General features: G+C 42.2%; 2 protein-coding genes across 6 annotated transcripts in view; both read left to right on the top strand.

The window, feature by feature from the left end:
• The window catches only part of Fnbp4 (formin binding protein 4), a 40675-nt gene extending 22434 nt beyond the window's left edge, over positions 1–18241 (top strand). For both annotated transcript variants that reach the window (XM_008843630.2, XM_029568557.1), the window contains exons 10-17: positions 243–347; positions 2183–2316; positions 3290–3477; positions 12383–12702; positions 12809–12950; positions 13419–13765; positions 16892–17049; positions 17253–18241. In XM_008843630.2, coding sequence (XP_008841852.1) covers positions 243–347; positions 2183–2316; positions 3290–3477; positions 12383–12702; positions 12809–12950; positions 13419–13765; positions 16892–17049; positions 17253–17343 — 1485 coding nt within the window. In that variant the 3' untranslated portion in view covers positions 17344–18241. The remainder of the gene's footprint in view (positions 1–242; positions 348–2182; positions 2317–3289; positions 3478–12382; positions 12703–12808; positions 12951–13418; positions 13766–16891; positions 17050–17252) is intronic.
• Positions 18242–20284: 2043 nt separating this feature from the next.
• Agbl2 (ATP/GTP binding protein like 2) overlaps positions 20285–22714 on the top strand; it is a 60520-nt gene continuing 58090 nt past the window's right edge. For 3 of the 4 annotated variants that reach the window (XM_029568578.1, XM_029568576.1, XM_008843629.1), the window contains exons 1-3: positions 20285–20482; positions 20922–21016; positions 22035–22098. In XM_029568578.1, coding sequence (XP_029424438.1) covers positions 20981–21016; positions 22035–22098 — 100 coding nt within the window. In that variant the 5' untranslated portion in view covers positions 20285–20482; positions 20922–20980. Of the gene's footprint in view, positions 20483–20515; positions 20824–20921; positions 21017–22034; positions 22099–22714 lie in introns of those variants that run through there. The other variant, XM_029568577.1, reaches the window with a different exon arrangement.

Genomic DNA, 22714 nt, shown 5'->3' with positions numbered 1-22714 from the left:
TTTTTTTTTTTTTTGGTCTTTTTGAGACAGGGTCTCCCTGTAGCCCCAGATCAGCCTGCCTCTGTCTCCCAAATGCTGGGATTAAAGGCATGCGCCACACCCAGCTCCTGTTAAGGTTCTTTAAGGGGGTTTTTAATAGGCAGATAATAAATTCCTACTATGCATAACAATGAGAAATTATGTAGTATAGAAATTAATGCCGTGATTCTGTTTTTAATGTTTTTTTTCCCCCTCTATTACAGTTTCAGATTGGAGAACTGGCAAATACCCTGACAAGTAAATTTGAATTCCTAGGCATTAATAGACAGTCCATCTCCAATTTCCACATGCTACTCTTACAGACTGAGGTAATGTCATCTATTTTGGGCATTAATGGTAGTTTTTGTTTTTTTAATTTATAATTTTAAAGATTTCTTTTGTTTATATATCTGTGTTGTGTGTGTCTATGAGTGTATGCCATATGTGTGTTGGGTTGGGGTGCTCACAGAGGCCAGAAAAGGATGCCTGATTTCCTGGAGCTGTAGTTACAGGTGGTTGTGAGTCACCCAATCTGGATGCTAGGAATTCAACTTGGGTTTAAACTGTTGGGCCAACCAGCCTTTTGTATAGTTTTTTAATACATGTTTGGTGTGTACAAGTGTGTAGGTGTGTGCATGAGTGCCAGAGAAGACCCAAACTTGACATTGAGAGACTTCCTGCATTGCTTCCTACCATGTTCATTGAGAACTTACTGATATAGTTAGTTTAGCTAGCTAACTTGCTCAACTTGTGCTGTCTCCTCCTTCTGAGTACTGTATTTACAGGTGGGCCACCATACTTGCCTAGTTTTTGTATGGGTTCTAGGAATCTTCTGTTGTTGTTTTGGTTTTTTGAGACAGGGTCTCACTATGTAGCCCTGGCCTTGCAGTGTAGACCAAGCTGATTAAACTCACTGCCTGCCTCTGTCTCCAAGTGCTGGGATAAAAGGCATACACCAATACATTGAGCTCCATTCTGAGGTTCTTAAATCCAAATGACATTCTGTGTTAAGAATGTGTTTTGTGGGGCTGGAGAGATGGCTCAGTGGTTAAGAGCACTGACTGCTCTTACAGAAGCCCTAGGTTTGATTTCCAGAACTCACATGGTAGTTAACAACCATCTGTAACCGGCAGTTCCTGGGGGATCTGACACTATCTGACCTCCACGGGCATTGCACAACATGGGTGCACTTAAACATATGCAGGCAGTATATTCATACACATAAAAAATTTTTTTTTTTAAAAAAAACAAGAATGTGCATGGTGGTGCATGCCTTTAATCCCAGCAGGCGAATCTCTGTGAGTTTGAGGCCAGCCTGGTCTCCATCATGAATCCAGGACAGTTGGGGCAACAGGGAGACCCTGTTTCAAAAAGACCAAAAAAGAATGTGTTTTGTTGGCTGGGTGTGGCCCAGCACACAGGAGGCAAAGGCAGGCTGATCTCTGTGAGCGCTAGGCCAGCCTTGTCTACATAGTGAGTTGCTAGGCCATCTGGGGCTACAGGAAGACTATGTCTCAAAAAAACAAAAAAGATTTATTTATTTAGTGTGTGAATGTTTTGCCTGCATGTATGTATGAATGTATATGTACCGCATGCATATCTGGTACCTACAAATTCCAGAAGAAGGGATCAGATCCCTGGAACTGGAGTTATAGACAGTTGTGAGTGGGTGGGTGTGGGTGTGTGGGTGTGTTAGGAGTTGGTGTGTGTGTGTGTGGGGGGGGTGTTAGGATCTGAACCTACATCCTCTGCAAGAGCAGCAAGTGCTCTTAACTGTTGAACTGTATCTCTAGCCCCTTAAATAAAGATTTTTTTAAACAAATTCAGATTGCATTTGTAAGTCAGATTAGACCATGAATGTTAGTAATTGTTACAGCATTGTAAATCTGTTTAAGAAAAGTGAAAGCCAGGCATGGTAATGCATGCCTGTAATCCCAGCACTGGAGAGGTGACAGAGAGGGTCAGGAGTTCAAAGACTGGTCTTACTTTTCAGAACTCTGTAGTGCAAATAAAATTGTTTTGAGAAATTAAAATGAGATTTCTTTACCTTGTTGTTCTATTCTTATACTAGAGCATAGCAATACAGTCTTGAAGTATAATAAATGACTTATAGCCCTTTTACTTCCATCTCCTGACATAAGTCTTAATTCTGTGTTGATTATAGACTCGAATTGCAGACTGGCGGGAAGGGGCTCTTAATGGAAACTACCTAAAACGAAAACTTCAGGATGCTGCAGAGCAACTAAAACAGTATGAAATAAACGCCACTCCTAAAGGCTGGTCCTGCCACTGGGACAGGTACGCATCTTCTCCCCTTTTCACCTTTCACCTTTGACATCTCAGACATGATTTATGATGACCATCACCTGACGACATGACAGCCTGTCTGGAGACTGAGAGCAGCTTCATTTAGCAGTGCTGGCCAGGCAAGGCACTGCAAAAGAGTTTGGCCAGCCACACATTGGAGAAACAAAAAACAATGTTTAAAAGTGTTCCATGTAACGGATTTTTTCCCAAGATTGGACAAAGCCGGTTTTTACTCTCCAGAGTGTTGCACGGAGTAGGGCGGGCTTGGGGGTTAAGCGCATGCGAGAGCTCTGTGCGCTTTACAGGACCTCTGGAAGCAACTACTCCTGATTAACCTCGGTGAAGTTAAGGAAACTTCGTGGCTGAAGATGTGAATGAAGAGCAAGATTACTATCCTCTGCCAGCAGGTCAGATGAAAACATTTCTTTTTATATTTGGCTTTTCTTGATTTTTTTTTTTCGTTATTTGAAATCTTTGCTCTTTTATTTTTCAGCTCCCAGATCCTCTCCCTCTCTTTAGCTTTCACTGTGTTTGATACCAAGAATATGAAATGTGATTCCACGGTCCAAGAGGGGAAGAGTCACCTTTCACTTCGTTTGTTCTCTTCTTTGGAAGGGAAATTAGCGTTCTAGCGATTGAGTCCCTTCACTAGTGAAACTTGCAACCCTGTTATGCATTGGCAAAAAAACAAAAAGAAAGAAAAGGAAAAAAATGATTTCTAAGTCATCAGTTGGAGAGGGCTAAGGGCTGTATTCACAGAGCTGCTGGCAGTGCAAATAGCTTTGAATTATCCTGGGTTCTCCATCCTCAATTGTCAAAGCTCTTTGTTGCCTTTGTGAATAGCAGTCCATAAGAAGAGGTTCGTCCCTGTGAGAGCACACTGCTGTCCTGGGACAGGACCAAATGGAAGTGTCTCTGTAGGAGAACGGATTTTAAAACATGTGTTTTCTTTCTTGTAATTTAGGGATCATAGACGATATTTCTATGTAAACGAACAGTCGGGCGAGTCTCAGTGGGAATTCCCAGATGGTGAGGAGGAGGAGGAAGAAAGCCAAGCCCAAGAAAGTAGAGATGAGACTCTTCCTAAACCGACCATCAAAGACAAAACTGGCACTGATTCAAATTCTGCAGAACCCTCTGAGAATTCCACAGGTAGGACAGTTTATTGTGTACTGATTGAGCAGTGGTTTTAGAGAAAAGGACAATAATTTTTATTATGGGACAATTTATAACAGTAACAATGCATTGAAAAAATTGAACTTAAACTAAGAGGAAACTTGAGTTCTGCTGAAAAGAATAAAGTCCATGGCTAATCAGAAATCAGAATCATACATACCACAATCTACCATAAGAATAAAAGATGTACCACTATATTTTAATCTTAAAATAATTCATGTATTGAATACTATATGTCCTGTGAATAAAAATTCACACTAAGTTTAAAAATAAAAGATACCTATGCTTCTGTCATCACAAAGAAAAAGCTTTTGATCTACAAAAACAAGAATGGGAGCTGGGCATGGTGATAACACACGCCATTAGTCCCAGCACTTACTTGTAGGCAGAAGCAGGCAGATCTCTGAGATCAAGGCCAGCCTGGTCTATATTGTAAGTTCCAGGCCAGCTGGGGCTGCAAGGAGACCCTGTCTCAAAAAACCAAGCCAAAATAAAAACTGGAACAGCCATGAAAAGGACTAGGTAGTTGGACTCTTGTTTTATATTGAAAATGAAGATTGTTCATTTTAGCAAATACTTAATCCATTGATAACTGCAGAATCATCTCAATTTCACTAGTCAGTATTGTTGGTATAAATCAAAATGATAAGAAGAAAGTCTATGAATTACCTACTGTCCTAGTTTGAGAGAAGCAAAACAATCATTGAAAATTGCCAATAATACTTTTATATAAGATGATCAAAAGTAGGGGATGAGGCCAGAAGTCAACCTTGGGTCTCCTTCCTCAGGAGCCATCCACATTGTTCTTGACAGGATCACTTACCCGCTCTTTGATTAGATTAGGCAGACTGGCCCCTGCAGTGATACCTACTACAGCTGGCCTTATTTTTTAAAATGTGGATGCTGGGATTTGGGAATTGAACTGAGGTCGTCTTCATGTTTGTACCACAGCACTTTAATGACTGAGCCATCTCCTCAGCCCTTTACTATTTCTTTAATGGATGGGCTTTCATAGCTCCTGTTATTCCTAAAATCTAATTAACTGTTAAGAAGAATCACATTATTTGCTGCTTTATAAAATAAAAAAGCATTTTTTTCCTAAATTTTATTTTCTCCTTCCTATTTTTTTAGTGATACTGAGGATTGAACCCAGGATTTGCACATGATCCTCAGCATGTTCTCTGTAGCTATTGAGCCACAGGCCAGCTTATTTATAGTAAGATATCACCCAGTCTGTCCTTAAACATGTGATCCTCCTGGCTCAGCCCCCCAAATACTAGGATTATAGGCATGTGCTACCAAGAGACCTGTCTTCAAAAACCAGGTAGCTGTTTGTTAGAGTAAGAGACTGGAGTGATTTTTAAATAACTAGATCTCTGAAGATAGATGGATGGATGGATGAATGGATAGATGTTAGATAGATAGATAGATAGATAGATAGATAGATAGATAGATAGATAGATGGAACAAACTTTGGGGCTGAAGAGATGGCTCGGTGATTAAGAGCACTGACTGCTCTTGCAGAGGACCAGGGTTCAGTTCCTAGCACCCACATGACAGCTAGCAACCATCTGTAACTCCAAAATAAAACATTAAAAAGACAGGTCCTCACTATGTAGCCCTGGGTAGCCTTTCTGTGTAGACCATGCTGGCCTTGAACTCCCAGAGATCACCTGCCTTGGATTCCCAAGAAGATAGGAAATTTTTTAGGACATAAGGAATAAAGAGCCAGTTTCTTTTTGTCTTCTGCATACCAAAGTGCCTAGGGGCTTATGTCTGTAATCTTGGCTCTCGAGGGGCTGCAGCAAGAGGATGGAGAATTCGAGGCCAGCCTGGTGGATACCACCCCACTCCCCCCCAAAAAGTGCCTATGCTAGCAAGAAATTTATAATGCACCAATGAAATTGGTTATGTACCAGATGATTTTGGTCATATCTTTTAAGTAGCCTAGATAACATCACACAACCTAAAATTAAGCCACAGACTTAATTGATAATTTTAGAGCATAGTAAGAGTAGTTTTAGTCTGTATCACATCTCAGAAGTCTATTTGCACAAATCATAGGGCATTTTACTTTTTTCATGAAGACATTTATTATATAAGCTTTTAGTAGCAGTGATTGTCTTACAACAGATTGGTGGTTTTCCTTTGTTTCTTAATAGTGAATGAACTGAGACTTGACCTCAGTAAATAATCATCTACTTCCTTTTGTGTGTGTAAGAGAGAGAGAGAGAGGAGAGAGACAGGGTTTCCCTGTAGACCCAGCTGACCTAGAACTCACTGTATACCAGGCTGGCCTTGATCTCACAGTAATCCATCTGTCTCTGCTTCTCAAGTGCTGAGATTAAAGATAAACACCAATACACCTGGTGGCAATTCATTTCTTGGCCTCTGTCTTGTGTTTTTGAGATAGACCCCAGGCTGTTCTCAAACTCCAGGAAAGAATTATCTCAAACTCCTCCTCTTGTCTTCACCTCCCAGATGTTGAAATTCCAGATACACGCCACACTTTTTTGTTTTGTTTTGTTTTTTTGAGACAGGGTCTCCCTGTAGCCCCAGCTGGCCTGGATTCTCTATGGAGACTGGGCCGGCCTCAAATGCACAGAGATCTGCCTGCCTCTGCCTCCCGTGTGCTGGGATTAAAAGCATGGGCCACCACGCTCAGCCCACACTGCACTTTAAACATTAGGGTATTTTCTCCCATTGTTATTTTTTGTTTGTTTTTAAGACAGGGTCTCCCTTCAGCCCCAGCTATTTTTTCCCATTGTTTATGACAACCACAGTTGGTACTATCTGATAAAAGGTAGATCTTGAGCCATTCTTACCTGATTACACCAATAAGTTGCACTATAGAAGGAAACCATTGATAAAAGTAACTTTTACATTGTCAAGCTTCTCTTTATTGAGAACCCTTGGAACATACATGATAAACATAATATAAATAAAGTCTAAATCTTATACCAAAGCCAGTGAGATTTAAAATGTACCAGGCATGGTGGTGCATGCCGATAATCCCAGCACTCTGGAGGCAGAGGCAGGCTGATTTATGTGAGTTCAGGGATAGCCTGATCTACATAGTAAGTTCCAGGCCAGTTAGAGCTACAGGAAGTTAGCTAAATTTATAAGATAAATAATAGAGGGGTTGGAGAGATGGCTCAGTGGTTAAGAGTACTTGCTGCTCTTGAAGAGGACCTGGGTTCAGTTCACAGCAACTCACAACTACGTGTAACTCCAGACGCCCTCTTCTGGCCTCCGCTGGTACCTGCATGCAAGGTGCATGTACATATATATACTCAGGCACATACACATATAAAATGAAAAATAAATTTTTTTTTTTTGGTCTTTTTGAAGCAGGGTCTCCCTTTAAGCCCCAGCTGTCCTGGAACTCACTATGTAGACCAGGCTGACCTTGAACTCACAGAGATCCGCCTGCCTCTGCCTCCCGAGTGCTGGGATCAAAGGTGTGCGGCACCACGCCCGGTTCCTCTTCTTTTTTATTTTTGCTGGTTGTGAATCCCAGCACTTGGGGGGCAGAGGCAGGCAGATCTCTGTGAGTTCAAGGCCAGCCTGGTCTACATAGTGAGTTACAGGACAGTTGGAGCTACAGAGAGACCCTGTCTCAAAAGACCAAAAAAAGAATAGAAAAAATATATTTAAAAGATACTATATATGTGTTCTTTGTTGGCCCAACAGTAACCAAAGCCATCTTTTTTTTTTTCTGGTCTTTTCGAGACAGGGTCTCCCTGTAACCCCAGCTGGCCTGGATTTGCTATGGAGACCATGCTGGCCTCGAACTCACAAAGGTCTGCCTGCCTCTGCCTCCCAGAGTGCTGGGATTAAAAGCATGCACCATCACCCCCAGCTAAAGCCATCTTTTATAAAAGAAAAATGAGGCCAGTGAAATGGCTCAGTGGATGAAAGTGCTTGCTGGTCCTGACAACCTGAGTTCAATCCCTGGGATCCACATATTGGAAAGACAAAACTGACTCCTGAAAGCTGTTCTGTGACCAATACAAATATACAAAATAAAATGCATTATGAAAAGAAAAGAAAAATTATTTTGTGTATGAGTGTAGTGCCTGCATGTATGTGAGTGCACCCATGTTGTGCAGTCCCGTGGAGGTCAGAAGGGGGCTTCAGATTCCTCTGAAACTGGATTTAAGGATGGTTCATAGCCACCATGTGGGTGCTAGGAATCAAACCCAGGTCCTCTGCAAGAGCAGTCAGTGCTTTTAACCTCTGAGCCATCTCTCCAGCCTGGTTTACTTAATTTTTTAATCCTTACTCATTGTGCCAGTGTATGAGTTTAACATCGTATCTTCTAATGGTGGGATGATTATTTATGGTGGGTTAGTATAAGTGCAAGATACCTAGGAACAGTAGGTTTTGAATTAAAAATTTGTATCTCAAATTTTTTTCTTTTCCTCTTTTCTCTTTTTTCCTTTACTTCTCATTCTACAGTATTCTATCTTAAGTTTATAGTTTTAAAATCTTTTTTAAAAATATTTTATTATTTTTACCTGTATGAGTGTTATGCCTGCATGTAAGTAAATGCACCCATGTTGTGTAATACCCACGGAGGACAGAAGAGGCTGTTGGATCCTCTGGAACTGGACAGTTGTTAGCTGCCATGTCAGTGCTGAGATTCGAACCCGGGTCTTCAAGAACTGTCAGTGTTCTTAACTGCTGAGCCATCTCTCCAGCCCCAGTTTTAAAATCTTTCAGCAGGACAGGCATGGTGGTGCACATCATTAGTCCCAGCTTTAGAGAGGCAGAGGCAGGTGGATCTCTGTGAGTCCCGAGGCCAACCTGGTCTATATATAGCAAGTTCCAGGCCAGCCAGGGCTACATAATGAAACCTTGTCTCAGAACAAAAACAAAGTCTTTAACACATAATAAAGCCTGTTGATTTCTATTTTAATTTCCCATTGCATTTCAGTTTTAAATGCTCACTCTCAAAATTTAATATTTTATGTGTATGAGTGTTTTGCCTACGTTTATGTAAGTATATCATGTTCGTGCATCCTATGGAGGCCAGAAGGAAGAGGGAGTCAGATCACTTGGAATTGGAGTTACAGCCAGTTCTACATTGTGGGAGCTGGGAACTGAACCTAGGTCTTCTGCAAGACCAGCAAGTATTCGTTTTTTTTTTTAGTCTTTTTGAGACAGGGTCTTCCTGTAGACCCAGCTGGCCTGGACTTACTATGTAGACCAGGCTGGCCTTGAACTCAACAGAGATTCGCCTGCCTCTGCCTCCCAAGTGCTGGGATTAAAGGTGTGTGCCACCACGCCCATCCTCATTTTTAACTGCTGAGCCATTATCTCCAGCCCCAACTTAAAAAAAAAAAAGTTTTATTTATTTTTATTTATATGTGTATCCCTGTATGTATGTGCCTGTATGCAGTACCTACAGAGACCAGAAGAGGGCCACAACTCCCTTGGAGCTGCAGTTACAGGCATTTATCAGCCACCTGATGTGGGTGCTGGGACCAGAGCCCTGGCCCTCACTGTAGAAGTACTTTAACCACTGCACTGTCCAGTCCCATTGTTTTTAGCTTTTTGAGACAGAATCTCACTGTGTATTTTAGGCTGAACTTGCACTTACTCTGCAGCCCAGGCTGGCTCAGATTCAGAATTCTATTGCCTTAGCCTCCCAGATGTTAGGATTACTGACTTGTGCCACCGTGCCATCTAAAGTAGCATTTTATTTTAAACTTTTCTGTGCTTAAGCTAAAGAATTAGTAGTTTTGAGATAACAAACTTTTTTTTTTTTGTCTTTTTGAAGCAGGGTCTCCCTGTAGCCCTTAGTAGTTTGGTATTCAAGTATTCTAAAAATGTATTCTTGTATTTGGTATTCATGTATTCTAAAATACATGACTAAATTTGTTGGAGGTGTGTGTGTGTGTTTTGTTTTGTGTTATGTATTTTTAAAAACAGGGTTGAATGTTTCCCAGGCTGGCAAAGAATTTGCTGTGTAGTCCAGGATGACTTAGAAGTCATAATCCTGGGCTGGAGAGATGGCTCAGCAGTTAAGAATACTGGTTGTTCTTGTTGAAGACCCGGGTTTGAATCCCAGCACCCACATGGCCACTAACAACTGTCCGTAACTCTAGTCCCAGGGGGTCCAACAGTGTCTTCTGACCTCCAAGGGCATTGCACGACACAGGTGCACTTACCTACATGCAGGCAATACACACACATAAAATAAAAATAAACAAATAAAAGTCAAAGTCCCTGCCTCTACCCAAGTACTGGACAGTAATCACAGGTGTTTGCTACCATGCCTGGTTTTACGTGGTGGGGTAGCACCTAGGGCTCCTTGGCATGCTAGACAAACACACTACCAACTGAGTCACATCCCCAGCAAATGGAGTTTAATCCCATAATACTTAGTTACACAAGATTTAGTTAATTCTGATTGGTTTTGCTGGTATCTTAAACCACATTATTAACCCTGGCCTGTTTTATTCCTTTGATGTCCTCTGTATAGCAACATGTCACCATTATAAATGTGGTATTATTGCATGATACTTGTAGATAAGAAACTTGGCATGGTTGGGCCTGGTGGCCCATGCACTTAATGCTAGGGCACTTGGGAAGCAGGCAGATTACTGTGAGTTTGTGGCCACCCTGGTCTATATAGTGAGACCCTGTCTCCAGAAACCAGAAAGAGAGAGAGAGAAATCTGCCAGTATTATGAGAACTGACATACTTATTTACTATATGTTATAACTAATTTAGTAGGAGAAAGTTTAATTCTTGATGTACTGTTATATAATGTAGGCTTTTTAGCCGTACCCATATTTGGGGCGGGGTGGGGATCAAGTTAGTCTTTTTTTCTGAAGTCTTAGCTTTTTCTCTGAACATGATAGGTAACTAAATTCATTTTACTTGATGCCAAACACAAAAATGAGCCATTTGGATTCTTTTAGCTGGAAAACCGCATTCATGTTTCCTAGTAAACTTTTTTCAGTACCATTTTTCTTAGCAGTAAGGAATGTCTCAATAATTATAGAAATAGTATGAATTATCTTAATATACAATGTACCACTTGTCTGTTCTTTAAAAAGCTACTCTAAAAGCCAGATGGCCTTTGGTTGTTTGGGTTTTACTCTCTCACATGTCACTTATAAATGGCTATTTGGCCTAGAGTTTTTCTTAATGGATCCCTTATTTAATCCAATTTTGACCATGAATTTTTGACAGGTGGCTGCGTCTGAATTTTCACACCATCAGAAATGTGATTTTAGATTCCAAAGATTGTAAGCTCCTATTTTACCAGGACTTCTTAGAATAGAGCTAGAAAACACTAGGCCAGGAGTCAGACCCAATCTTTTAACTCGGGCTTGGCCACCAACAGCTGTGTGATCTCGAGATCAATAAGTTCCGGCCTGGGTTTTATTACCTTTAAAATGAGGAAGTTGAACTAGATGATTGCTCATGTTTCTTCTACTCCCGAATTCTATGATTTTAGGGAGAAAATCCCCTCAACATTCCTGGGATAAATATCTAATAGTCCCATATATTGTGAAACGTCCCTATTGACGATAAAGAGGGATGGGGAAGGCTACAAGTAAGTATATCCTCCTCTTTTCTCTAATCTTTGAAAAGCTTTTCCCAGCAAAGAAACTGCAACATTTAGTGATAACTTTGGTGAGTGGTGAAATTTGAGAAAAACTGGTTCTGTAACCGACTGAAGTTTCAAATCCTCTACATCTTTAAACGTCTTTTGAAAATCTCAATTACCATTTACATTTTTTTCTTCCTAAAGTTTCCTTTCAGTCATCACAGAACTAAAAATTACCCTCCCTTTCTGTTTGTATGATTTAAGCAAATGTAATTTGCATAGACATGAAAGAATGAGAGTTCACAGTAACATCACGCAAATACATTTTTTAACTTGTAACTCAGGTTAATCAAAATGGGTGGAACTTGTGTTTTAAATGGGTTTTCACTGTGGCATCCTACTTGCTTAACTAGCTCATTAAAAAATAAAATACGTGGAATTGATATTACAGATATACATGATTTCACTTACCTCTTCACTTTTGAAACAAAAAATAACCCAGAGAATTGCCTTCTTATGTATGTTTAAATAAATGTTTGATACAAAAATTCCAGAGGCTGGAGACCTGGGTCAGCTGTTAAGAGCACATATTGCTTTTGCAGAGGACCTGCATTCAGTTAACAGCACCAACATTGGACAGTTTACCCCTACTATAACTCCGGATCTGGAGGATCTATTATGCTCTTCTGGACTCTGAGGACACATATACATACTTAGACACACATACATACACATAATTAAAAATAAAGTCAGCCAGGTGTAGTGGTGTATGCCTTTAATCCCAGCACTCGGGGTGGAGGCAGGCGGATCTCTCAGTTCAAGGCCAGTCTGGTTTACATAGTGAGTTCCAAGACAGCTGGGGCTACAAGGAGAACCTGTCTCAAAAAGACCAATAAATAAATAAATAAATAATAAATAAATAAATTAATTAATTAAATAAATAAAATCAGTCTTGTAAAAAATTGTAAACTACAGATTTGGATGACCAAATTTCTCATCTTGTAATGTGATATTCTTATCCATAATTCTGGACTCAAAAGAATAAGGCTAGGATAATACAGGTAGGGAAAGTTCAGGATCATAAGTTAACCCTTCATAGAGGTCATTTCTGAGTTCAACTATTCAGTATTTAAATGACATCAGTGTAGAATAGGTGCCTATGGGCCTGATTTTTGTTACAAAAGGGAGAGCTAGATAGTGCTTGCCGTTTGAAACCACTATGCACACTTGGTTGATATTGATGTCTGTTCTACTGGTCAAATGAGTGTTAGCTATTTGTCTAGGTTTTTCCCTGACTACTGTCTGTTTTCATAGGTTCTCTTTGTAAAGAATCATTTTCTGCTCAAGTTTCTTCTTCGTCACTCATGCCACTTACTCCATTCTGGACCCTTCTTCAGTCAAACGTACCTGTTCTTCAACCTCCATTACCTCTGGAAATGCCACCGCCCCCACCTCCACCACCTGAATCTCCTCCTCCTCCTCCTCCACCTCCTCCCCCACCTCCTCCTTTAGAAGATGGTGAGATTCAGGAGGTAGAAATGGAGGATGAGGGAAGTGAGGAGCCTCCTGCCCCAGGAACAGAAGAGGATACTCCTTTGAAACCTTCAACCCAGACCACAGTTGTAACTAGCCAGGTAATGATGCTCTTGGCATTCTGATGTTGATGGGTAGGTACTGGCGCATGGTGAGCATCATGTTTTGCTAGGTCTTCAGCTACTGACTAGAATGCTTGTGTTTCAGAGTTCAATTGATTCTACCACCGCTAGTCCTTCCACTAAAGCAGTGAAGAGAAAGGCTGCAGAAATTAGTACTGCAGTGGTTCAGAGATCAGCTACCATTGGCAGTTCTCCAGTTCTCTACAGCCAGTCAGCTATAGCTACAGGTAAGTATCATGATTAAAGTGAGTTTTTCCTCAATATATTGTTTCTGTTTCTAGCATTAGATGAGGTGTTTTGATTGCAAATGTTGTTTATATGTATTTCTTCGAGTTGCTAAATAATTGCCCTTAAAATTTTTCATGTATCCATGCCAGGTGTGGTGGCGCACGCCTTTAATCCCAGCACTCGGGAGGCAGAGGCAGGTGGATCTCTGTGAGTTCAAGGCCAGCCTGGTCTACATAGTGAGTTCCAGGACAGCTGGGGCTACAGGGAGACCCTGTCTCAAAAAGACCCCCCCCCAAAATTTTTTTTTTCATGCATCCTGTTGCATTTTTCTCTGTGCATTTACATATACTGGTGATTTTGATATTTAGGTAAAAGGTATATTGGAATTGTGTTGTAAGTGATTTCTTTTTCTTTGCCTCTAGTGTTGTTATAGTGTCCTTTTTACAGCATTTTGTTTCCTGTGTTAGGTCACCAAGCAACGGGGATTGTGCACCAGGCTGTGGCGATTGGACACCAGGCAGTATCAGTTAACCATCCAGCAGCAGGAATGGGTCATCAGGCAAGAGGATTAAGCCTACAGTCAAGTTACCTTGGACTAGCAGCAACACCTACAATTATGAGTTACGCCGAATGTTCTGTCCCAATTGGAGTAACTACTCAGGCATTGCAGCCAGTTCAGCCTCGAGGAACTATGCCAACCACTGCTGTTACAGAACCACCACCACCTCCCCCTCCTCCACCTACACCACCACCACCACCACCAGCTCCCAAAGTGCCACCACCAGAGAAGATGAAGAAAGGAAAAAAGGATAAGGTGAATCTTTTCAGACTTTTTTTCTGTTAAATTTGGGGAGGGTCCTAAGGATGTAGCTTAGTGGTATGGTTCAAACCCTATTACCCAAATTTTTTATGTGAGTTTTTTTGCCTGCATGGATGTAAGTGCATTACATGGATGTGTGTAATGCCACAGAGGCCAGAAGAGGGTGTTGGATCCCCTAGAGTTACAGATAGTTGTTAATCTCCTGTTCTCTGTAAGAATAGCCAGTGCTCCCAGAACTTGGGAGGCAGAGGCAGGTGGAGCTCTATGAGTTCCAGGACAGCCTGGTCTACATAATGAGTTCCAGGACAGCTGGGGCTACAGGGCGACCCTGTCTCAAAGAGCCAAAAAAAAATAGCCAGTGCTCTTAATCAATGAGCCATCTCTCCTGTCCCCAGTTTGAGAGTATTTGAATATATTTACAGTGTGGTACAACAACCATTTTTGTTTAATTACAGAATGTTTTTATAGCCTCAAAAGACTGCTTTGTAGCCATTACGCAGTCTCTCCCCTTTTTCCCTTTCTGTATCCTGCTTTTTGCTCTGGATCATTTGCCTGTTCTGGTTCATTTAAATGGAATCATGCAGTTCGAATCTGGCATCCCTCACTTAGCATGCCATGTTAGTAGTTAATTCCTTCTGTCTGGTTAACGTTGCATTCTATATGTACCTCAGTTTGTTTATCCACTCATTACTTGATGGGCATTTGATTTGTTTGTATATACCACTTGACTGTTAGGAATAGTGCCTGTCGGTATTCATGTGTAAGTTTTGAGTACCTGTTTCTGGTTCTTTGGGTATTTGTTAATACTTTCCCTTTTTTCCCCCCCCTCACTAGCCCTAGCTGGCCTTAAGCTCCTGTCTCCTAAGTGCTGGGATTAAAGGCATGTGTGATCACACCCAGCTGGGTTGAGATTTTTTTTAAATCAGGTTTTATGTGTTAAGCACTCTCTGGATTCACTATTAATCAATTTTTAAAAGATTTATTTATTTCATATGTATGAGTGTTTTCCCTGCATGTATGTATGTGCATCATGTGCATGTCTGATGCCGTCACAGGCCAGAAGAGGGTATTAGATTTCCTGGAACTGGAGTTAAGGGTGATTGTGAGTTGCCATGTATGTGCTGGGAACCAAACCTGGGTCCTCTGCAAGAGCAGTAAATGCTCTTGACTGCCGAGTCATCTCTCCAGTCCCAGTATTTTATTTCGTTTGTTCTTTGCTGGCTCACAATGGCCTATATTAGAGATGTTTGAAGGGTGCTGGATTGTATATATGACACATGTAGAATCAATGGCTTTCAAGATACCACATCAAACGGAGCCACATTGCCACATTAATATACTGGCCTGGTATTGGTTTTGTAGATCAGGCTGGCCTTAAACTCACAAGAGATCCACCAGCCTGTGCCTCCTAAGTGCTGGGATTAAAGGCATGCGCCACCACACCTGGCCAGTTAGGCATTTTTTCTCAGAGTTTTTGGAGACCTTGTTCAAGAGATCTGTTTGTCTCCGCTGCATGTGGTGGTGAACACTTGTACACCCAGCACTGGGGAGAAAGAGGCAGGATTGTCTCAAGTTTGAGGCAAGCCTGGTCTAAGTAGTGAAACCCTGTCTTTGACGAGGGAAGAGTGTTAGGGTCCGTGACTCGGTGGGTCTCTTCAGGAGAACAAATGCACCAGTATGGAGATGCAAAAATCAAGCAGAGTTTTATTAAACCAGCTAGCTGGGGCCGACCGTCCTTCCAAGACACACAGTCTGGTTAGAGTGATCGACCCTGAGGCAATTTCAGGTAAAGATTATATAGGCTCCCACAACCGTAACAAAAGCCCACGTTTATACAACCAATAGTTTCAAAGCAAGCATTTCACAAACCAATAACTTCAAAACAAGAAAAAATGTTACAACTCCCTTCAGGTGTCTCAGTTGGGGAAGGGTGGGTGGTATGTGCCTGGTGCAACCCTTCCCTGTTATCTTGTGTAAGCAGACATGCCTACGTGACATGACACAGACCAGACAGGTCAGGCTACGGGGGGCTGTAGCACTTGCCCCTATCTCCGGATGCCTGTGTCTCCAGTTGAGTTAATTGGTTACAAGCAGTAAATTCAGACAAGCAGTAAATTCCTCTTTCCCTAACAAGGAGAAAGAGAGCTAGTCATGTAAATCACCAAATCATCTTGGGAGCCTGTATCCAGTCCTCATCTGCACACCTGCCAAGTTTACAGCTTGCCCTGTTGACAGTTTTGCCTCTCCAAAGATGAAAAAAGACAGTCTTACAATGCCTGATGTAGTGGCTCTAATTTCACATGACTACCAACTTCAAAAAACATGCTTTTGGTATATGCTATGTGTCAGGTGCTGTTTTTAGGGGCTTGGGATTCATAAATGAATCAGACAATAATCTCTGCCTTTATTATGCTTCCCTTATGGTGAGTATGGGAGGGGGCCAGGCAAATGTATGGTATTTTTAAAAGGGTAAGGGCAAAAGTGGTCTTTGGAAGATGATGTTTCCCATGAGGTACTTAACTAAAGGGAAGGTCTCTGCTAAGGTAGCAGTGATCAGAAGCCTGGCTGGAATGAACGAGCGAGCAGGCCATATTTTTACATTAAGTACATGTTTATAGACAATGTAGAGAATTAAAGTAAGCTAAGGAAAAAATGAATTTTTTATGCTGTGCTGGGTATTGAACCCAGGGCCTTGTACTTGCTAGACAAGTTCTACCACTGAGTTATATCTGTCCTTTATTTCATATTTAATAATTGCCATTGGTCTGGTTGCTCTTTCAGAAGTTAGGTCTTTGTTTTTTCAGCTGTCTTTATCACTTGATATGCAGACCAATTCTGAGGCGATAAAGACGACAGTTCTGAATTTCAGTGAACAGGAAGAAGGATCAGGGGCTTGGAGTATAGCTCAGGGGCAGAGTACTTGCTTAGCCTGGATTCAGTTTCTAGCCCTAGGGGACAAGGGAGAAGAATGTAGAATGAGAAGGCTAAGGTAAGATATTCTGGATCGATCTAAGCACATTTATTCCTTAGACTCAGAAAAAGATCTTGATCTCCAGTGTAAATGGTCTCATTTCTTTGTTTTATGTATTATATTCCTCTGATCTTTAACCTTTGTTACAGACAAAGAAAAGTAAAACCAAAATGCCATCTTTGGTAAAGAAATGGCAGAGTATCCAGCGGGAGTTAGATGAGGAAGATAATTCAAGTTCCAGTGAAGAGGACAGGGAATCCACTGCACAGAAGCGAATTGAGGAATGGAAACAGCAGCAGCTAGTCAGGTAAAGGGACGCCAAGATTGGGGTGAGGGGTTGTGGCATTGTGGTCCTAGACTAGTCATACTCTTAAAATCACAGCCCTTCATGGAGAGTATACTGATACTTGGCTGAGAAACTTGAAATATTTTCCTGAATGGACATTATAGGTAGGAAGCAAACAGCTCTTTCTTTCCAGTGAAATGATACTATGTGTGTTGTTTTCACAGTGGCATGGCAGAGAGAAATGCTAATTTTGAAGCTCTTCCTGAGGATTGGCGAGCAAGACTCAAGAGACGGAAAATGGCTCCAAACACGTAGTTTTAAATTTGAAAAAGTTTTTTTTGTTTTGTGTTCAGTCTTAACCAGTTTTAAACTGTTGTCAAATGAACAGGGAAGAGCCTATACATTTCTTGGGCAAGAACATGTGCATATAATGTCCATTTATGAAATGTTTTTGTTTGCTGAAGATGAGGTGATTGGAATTGCTTTGACCTGGCTGCCTTATTCTCACATTGGCAAACTTAGCATGTTATCAGTCTTGAGGACCATGTGGCCCATGAGCATGACACCTCTGTGTAGGATTGCTGGCAAAACTGAAGGACTTCCCACCCAGTAAAGGCTTGTTCACTTCCTAGTGTGGCACTCTTTTTTTTGACTTCTACTCCAGAACAAGTGCAATTAAGAAGGCAGCTCTGTACCCTACCTTGCTTGACCATCAGAATCTCATTCTGACCTCTTCCTCTAGACTGCTGCCCCTGAGGTATTGAGATCTGTCAAGTGGTATAGCTTTTGCTGATGACCACACTCTAGAGTAATTCTCAGAAATCCTACAAGAGTCATTTTACACACTAGGTGGCATATTTAAATACAGGCAGGAGTAGCAGCAGCAGGTGTTCAGATCCTTGATTTTGAGAAATTCCCCCTAAGTATGTGGCACTTAGTGTAAGTGTAATGAGCCACTCTGTGCATTGTGTCTCCATTGTCCATACCCTTCCAGAATTTACCTTCTGTGTGTGAATGTATTCTCCATAAAATTCCAGTATTTAAGAAGCAGTTCACTGTCATTTACTTTCTATTATATCACAATCAGGAAAAGTCACTTTAAACTGAAGAAAAGGCAAATTGTGTTTTAAAGCTGTTTGTATTTCTCCAGTTTCTGACCTTGTAAATTTGTATATATGCACTAATAAAGCTCTTTTTATACTTCTGATGGATATCCTTTTGCTCTTCTAAGCTTGTTATTCCAATTACATAACCGGGACTTAATGTCAGTTCCTAATTGTTCTATTCACATATGGTGCAAGGTATGCACTGACATTGAAAATCATTCAGGGAAAAGGATCTTGGCGGTTTAGGGAGACAGGACTCTCTAGCACAAGATGGTGCTATGTGTGACTATATTAATATTAGTTGATATTTGACCTACTTAAAACCTGGGAATGCTTTAATGTGGTTAACATTTGTGGCGAAGGTGCTTTATAAGCTTTTTTTTCTTTTTAAGTAATACAAAGCTGATTATTGAGTATAATCACATATTTAACCAAAGATAATAGTTTGGATATTATTGCAGTATATTCCTGTACTTGGAGTTAAATTTTTTTACCTGTCCAGTGACGTGTATATAGTGTGTTAGATTTTCTTTGCCATATGCTAATATTGAGATGCATATTTTGTATATAAAATTGTTATTTGCATAGAGTAAATTTCTACAAATAAAGGTTATCAACTAGCTTTTGTCTTAACTACCTGCTTTTTCTAGACTTGCAGGAATTGCTGGAGAGCACCAGAGCTGCTTCACTATGGACACAATGGTTGTATGGTTTTAGAGAGGTTTGCTTGAGTTTGTTTCTAGTTTTGCTGACTAGTCCTTCACTGTAGGTGATTTTTCCATGCTAGCTATAGGGTAGAGGAAATAAAAGGTCCAAGCGTTTAGTGGCCCGTGAATGTCAGCAGTATAGTAGGAGGACAGGACACTTCTCATTCTTTGCCCAGCTGGCCTGTCGACACAGCTTAATGAGAGATTCTAACTCTAGCTTTCATGAAAGATGCATTCTTAAAATGGGATGTCTTGGGCCTGGTGTGGTGGCACACACCTTTAATCTCAGCATTTGGGAGGTAGAGGCAGGTAGATCTCTGAGATTGAGGCCAGCCTGATTTACATAGTCCAGGAGAACTGGGGCTATAGGGAGACCCTGTTTCAAAACACAAACAGGCTGAAGAGATTTCAAAACACAAACGGGCTGGAGTGCTTAGCAGTTAAGAGCACTGACTGTTCTTGCAGAAGACTTGGGTTTGAATCCCAGCACCCACATGGTGGCTAACAACCGTTTATAACTCCAGTTTCAGGGAATCCAGCGCCCTCGTCAGTCCTCCACTGGCATTGCATGACGGGTATGCTTACATACATGCAGGCAACACATGCATACACATAAAAATAAGGGGCTAGAGAGATGGCTCAGTGGTTAAGTGCACTGATTGCTCTTACAGAGGACCTGGGTTCAATTGCCAGCACCCACATGGTGGCTAAAATCCATCTGTTAACTCCAGCTCCAGGGGAATCTGATGCCTCCTGACCTATGGCATTACACAACACAGGTGCACTTGCACACATGCAGGCAATGCACTCATACACAGAAAATAAAAATACTAAGAAATAATTAAAAACCAAGAAACAGGACAAACAAAAAAGGGGGTGAGTGTGGAGAGAGCACTTAAGAGCACCAGTGTTCATTTGCCAGCACTTACAGGCATCCCACCACCACCTGAACTCCATCAAGCTCCAGTGCCCTCGTCTGCCCTCCACGGGCACCCTCACATTCGTATGCACATACTTGTATACAAAAAAAAATGTCCAGTTCAATTCAAAGCTATCATAAGGGGGGAGGGGAGGAAGACATTTTAAACTCCCAATCCATGGGAGAGGAGATGATGGAGAATGAGCAATTCCCTCTCACGAAGACAGCCCCTGGCCTTTGCGAGTGTATCTGGTTTTAAGCTTGCTTGGGTGTTTGCTCGAAGCTTTCTCAAATACTGTGAAGGCTACCAGCACTGTACTCGTCAATTTCGGTTCTCAGATTTGGGCCCTGAAGTTTGAAAATGGGCTGGAGAGATGGCTCAGCAGTTAAGAGTACTGGCTGCTCGTGAACTGGCAGCTTACAACTCCAGTTCCCAGGGATGCACGCCCCTTGTCTCTAACTCCACTTCCGAGAGATGCAAGCCCCTCTTCTGGCCTCCGTGGGCATTGCACGCATGTGGTGCACTTGCATTCAGGGAAAACATTCGTACATATAAAAATGAAGACAAAAGAAAAGAAAAATGAATGAATCCTTGCTATCTGAACTACAAGTCGCCTGGCACCACCGGGTTCCCTGCGGGGACCTGCAGGCGGCTTCGCCCTCCTTCCGCTTCCGGCTGTTGGTTGCTAGGCTCCCTGGGTCCGAGCAGCAAGAGGCAGCAGGTGAGCCCAGGCGCGCCCGGAGGGCGGGTTCGGGGGTGCGCGGCCGGCCTCTGCCCCAGGACGGGTTGTTAAGGCGGCACCCACAGCTGCCCCCACCGGACGGGTCGGACGGCCGCGGGGAACCTCCACCCTCCCGCAGCTCCGAACCGGACGTTTCCAGGGCCCGCGACCCCTGACCTCGCCTTTTCAACCGCTCGGAGTCTACCCTTTCCTGTGGTTTCTCTGTGGCGTCCTGGGGTCGGCATCTCTTCTCAGCCAAAACTAATGATGCGGCCAGAGAGGGTCCCGGGGCGCTGGGAAGACCCGGTGACCAGACAGGCGCCCTCCCAGGGGCTTCCCAGGTGCTTGTGCTGGGCTCCCGAAGTCGGGCGGAGGGTGGCAGAGGGCCGGAGCGCAGCTTTTGCGTCTGTTTCTTTCCCTTTTCTGGTTTGGAAATTAGGCAGAGATTGCAGCTCGGTGCGGCGCCGCTGACTGTCTAGCCTACAATGCAGCAGTAACATGTTCCCAGCGTTGGAAACGGAACTAAAACAGGAGGTGGGTACACACCCCTCCCCAGAGCTCCACAGAAACCCCATCCTGAGACAGAAAGTATATTCTGGCGGCATCTTTGCCCAGCTAGAGGTTTATCTATGTTTTTGATTGTCTTTGTTTTGTTATGTGTTTTTTGAGGGGTGAGACAGTCTCTGTAGCCCAGGCTAACCTGAAACGCGGTAATCCTACCTCCATTTCCCCTTGCTGGAATTACTGGTGTGTCCCACCACACTTGCTCCAGCCAGAGATTATGATCCCCAAGATAGAATAATTCAGTTAATTTGCATGGATTTTATTCGATTTGTTACTGTGTCGTATGTGCCAGTTTTTGGCTGAAGAGATGGCTCAGTGGTAAGAGCAAGTGCTGCTCTTGCAGAGGAAACTGGGTTCTGTTCCCAGAACCCACTCAGTCTATCTGTAACTCCAGTTCCAGGGGGGCCGACGCCCTCTTCTGGCCTCCATTGGCACCAGGCATGCATGTGGTGCACATCCATACAAGCAGGCTAACATTAATTCGCTTAAAATAAAAGTAAATCGCCTGGCGTGGTGGCGCATGCCTTTAATCCCAGCACTCGTGAGGCAGAGGCAGGAGGATCTCTGTGAGTTCAAGGCCAGGCTGGTCTACACTGTGAGTTCCAGGACAGCTGGGGCTTCAGGGAGACCCTGTCTCAAAAAGACATAAATAAATAAATAAATAAATAAATAAATAAATAAATAAATAAATAAATATCCTAAAGGGCTGGAGAGATGACTCAGCAGCACTGGCTGCTCTTGCAGAGGACCTGTGTTTGGCTCCCAGCACTCACATGGCTGCTAAAAACCATTTGTAACTCCAGTTCCAGGGGCTCCAACACCCCCTTCTGAACTCCATGGATATTGCATGACACTGGTGCACTTGCATGAAGGCAGGCAATCATACACATAAAATAAAAATAATACTACAATATTTTTTAAATTCTAAAAAAAAAGAATTCAGTATCATTCACAACTGTCCTGATTGAGAATACCTTTTCTTTCACAGACTCTTCCTGATCCCTATGAAGATTTTATGCACCATCACCTCCAGTATTATGGATACTTTAAAGGTAATACTGTGCTCCTTTCCAACATCACCTTTTCTGGGTTCACCAAGTTGAATTTTTGCATTAACTGAAAGAGTCATGTTTGGATAAACTCATATTTTTTCTAGCCTATTAATTGAAGTACTTCTGTCTCCATTGAATTACCATGTCACCTCTTTCAAGTGACAGACTCACTATGTACAGAAATAAAAGTCTGTTCTAGACTCTCTGTTTTATTGGTCTGTTTTTCCATCAGTGCACCAATAACTACCAACATTGAATTACTGTATAACATTAAAATAGTCTTTTTTATCATTTTATTTTATTTTATTTTGGTCTTTTTGAGACACGGTCTCCCTGTACTCCCAGCTGTCCCAGAACTCACTATGTAGACCAGGCTAACCTTGACTCACAAGGATCCCCAAATTCAGGGACTAAAGGCATGTGCCACCATGCCCAGCTTTTTTTTTTTTTTTTTTTTTTTTTTTTTTTTTTTGAGATAAAACCTTACTATGTAGCTCTGGCTGGCCTAGAACTTATTACGTAGACCAGGCTGGACTTTGAATTCAGGGGTATCTGCCTACCTCTGCCTCTGAGTGCTGGGATTAAAAGTGTGTGCCACCACACCTGGCTATCCCCA

The sequence above is a fragment of the Nannospalax galili genome, unplaced genomic scaffold (assembly GCF_000622305.1).
Source record: "Nannospalax galili isolate Female #2095 unplaced genomic scaffold, S.galili_v1.0 scaffold1200, whole genome shotgun sequence".
Taxonomy (NCBI): Eukaryota; Metazoa; Chordata; class Mammalia; order Rodentia; family Spalacidae; genus Nannospalax; species Nannospalax galili.
This window is presented reverse-complemented; position numbering and strand designations above follow the sequence as displayed.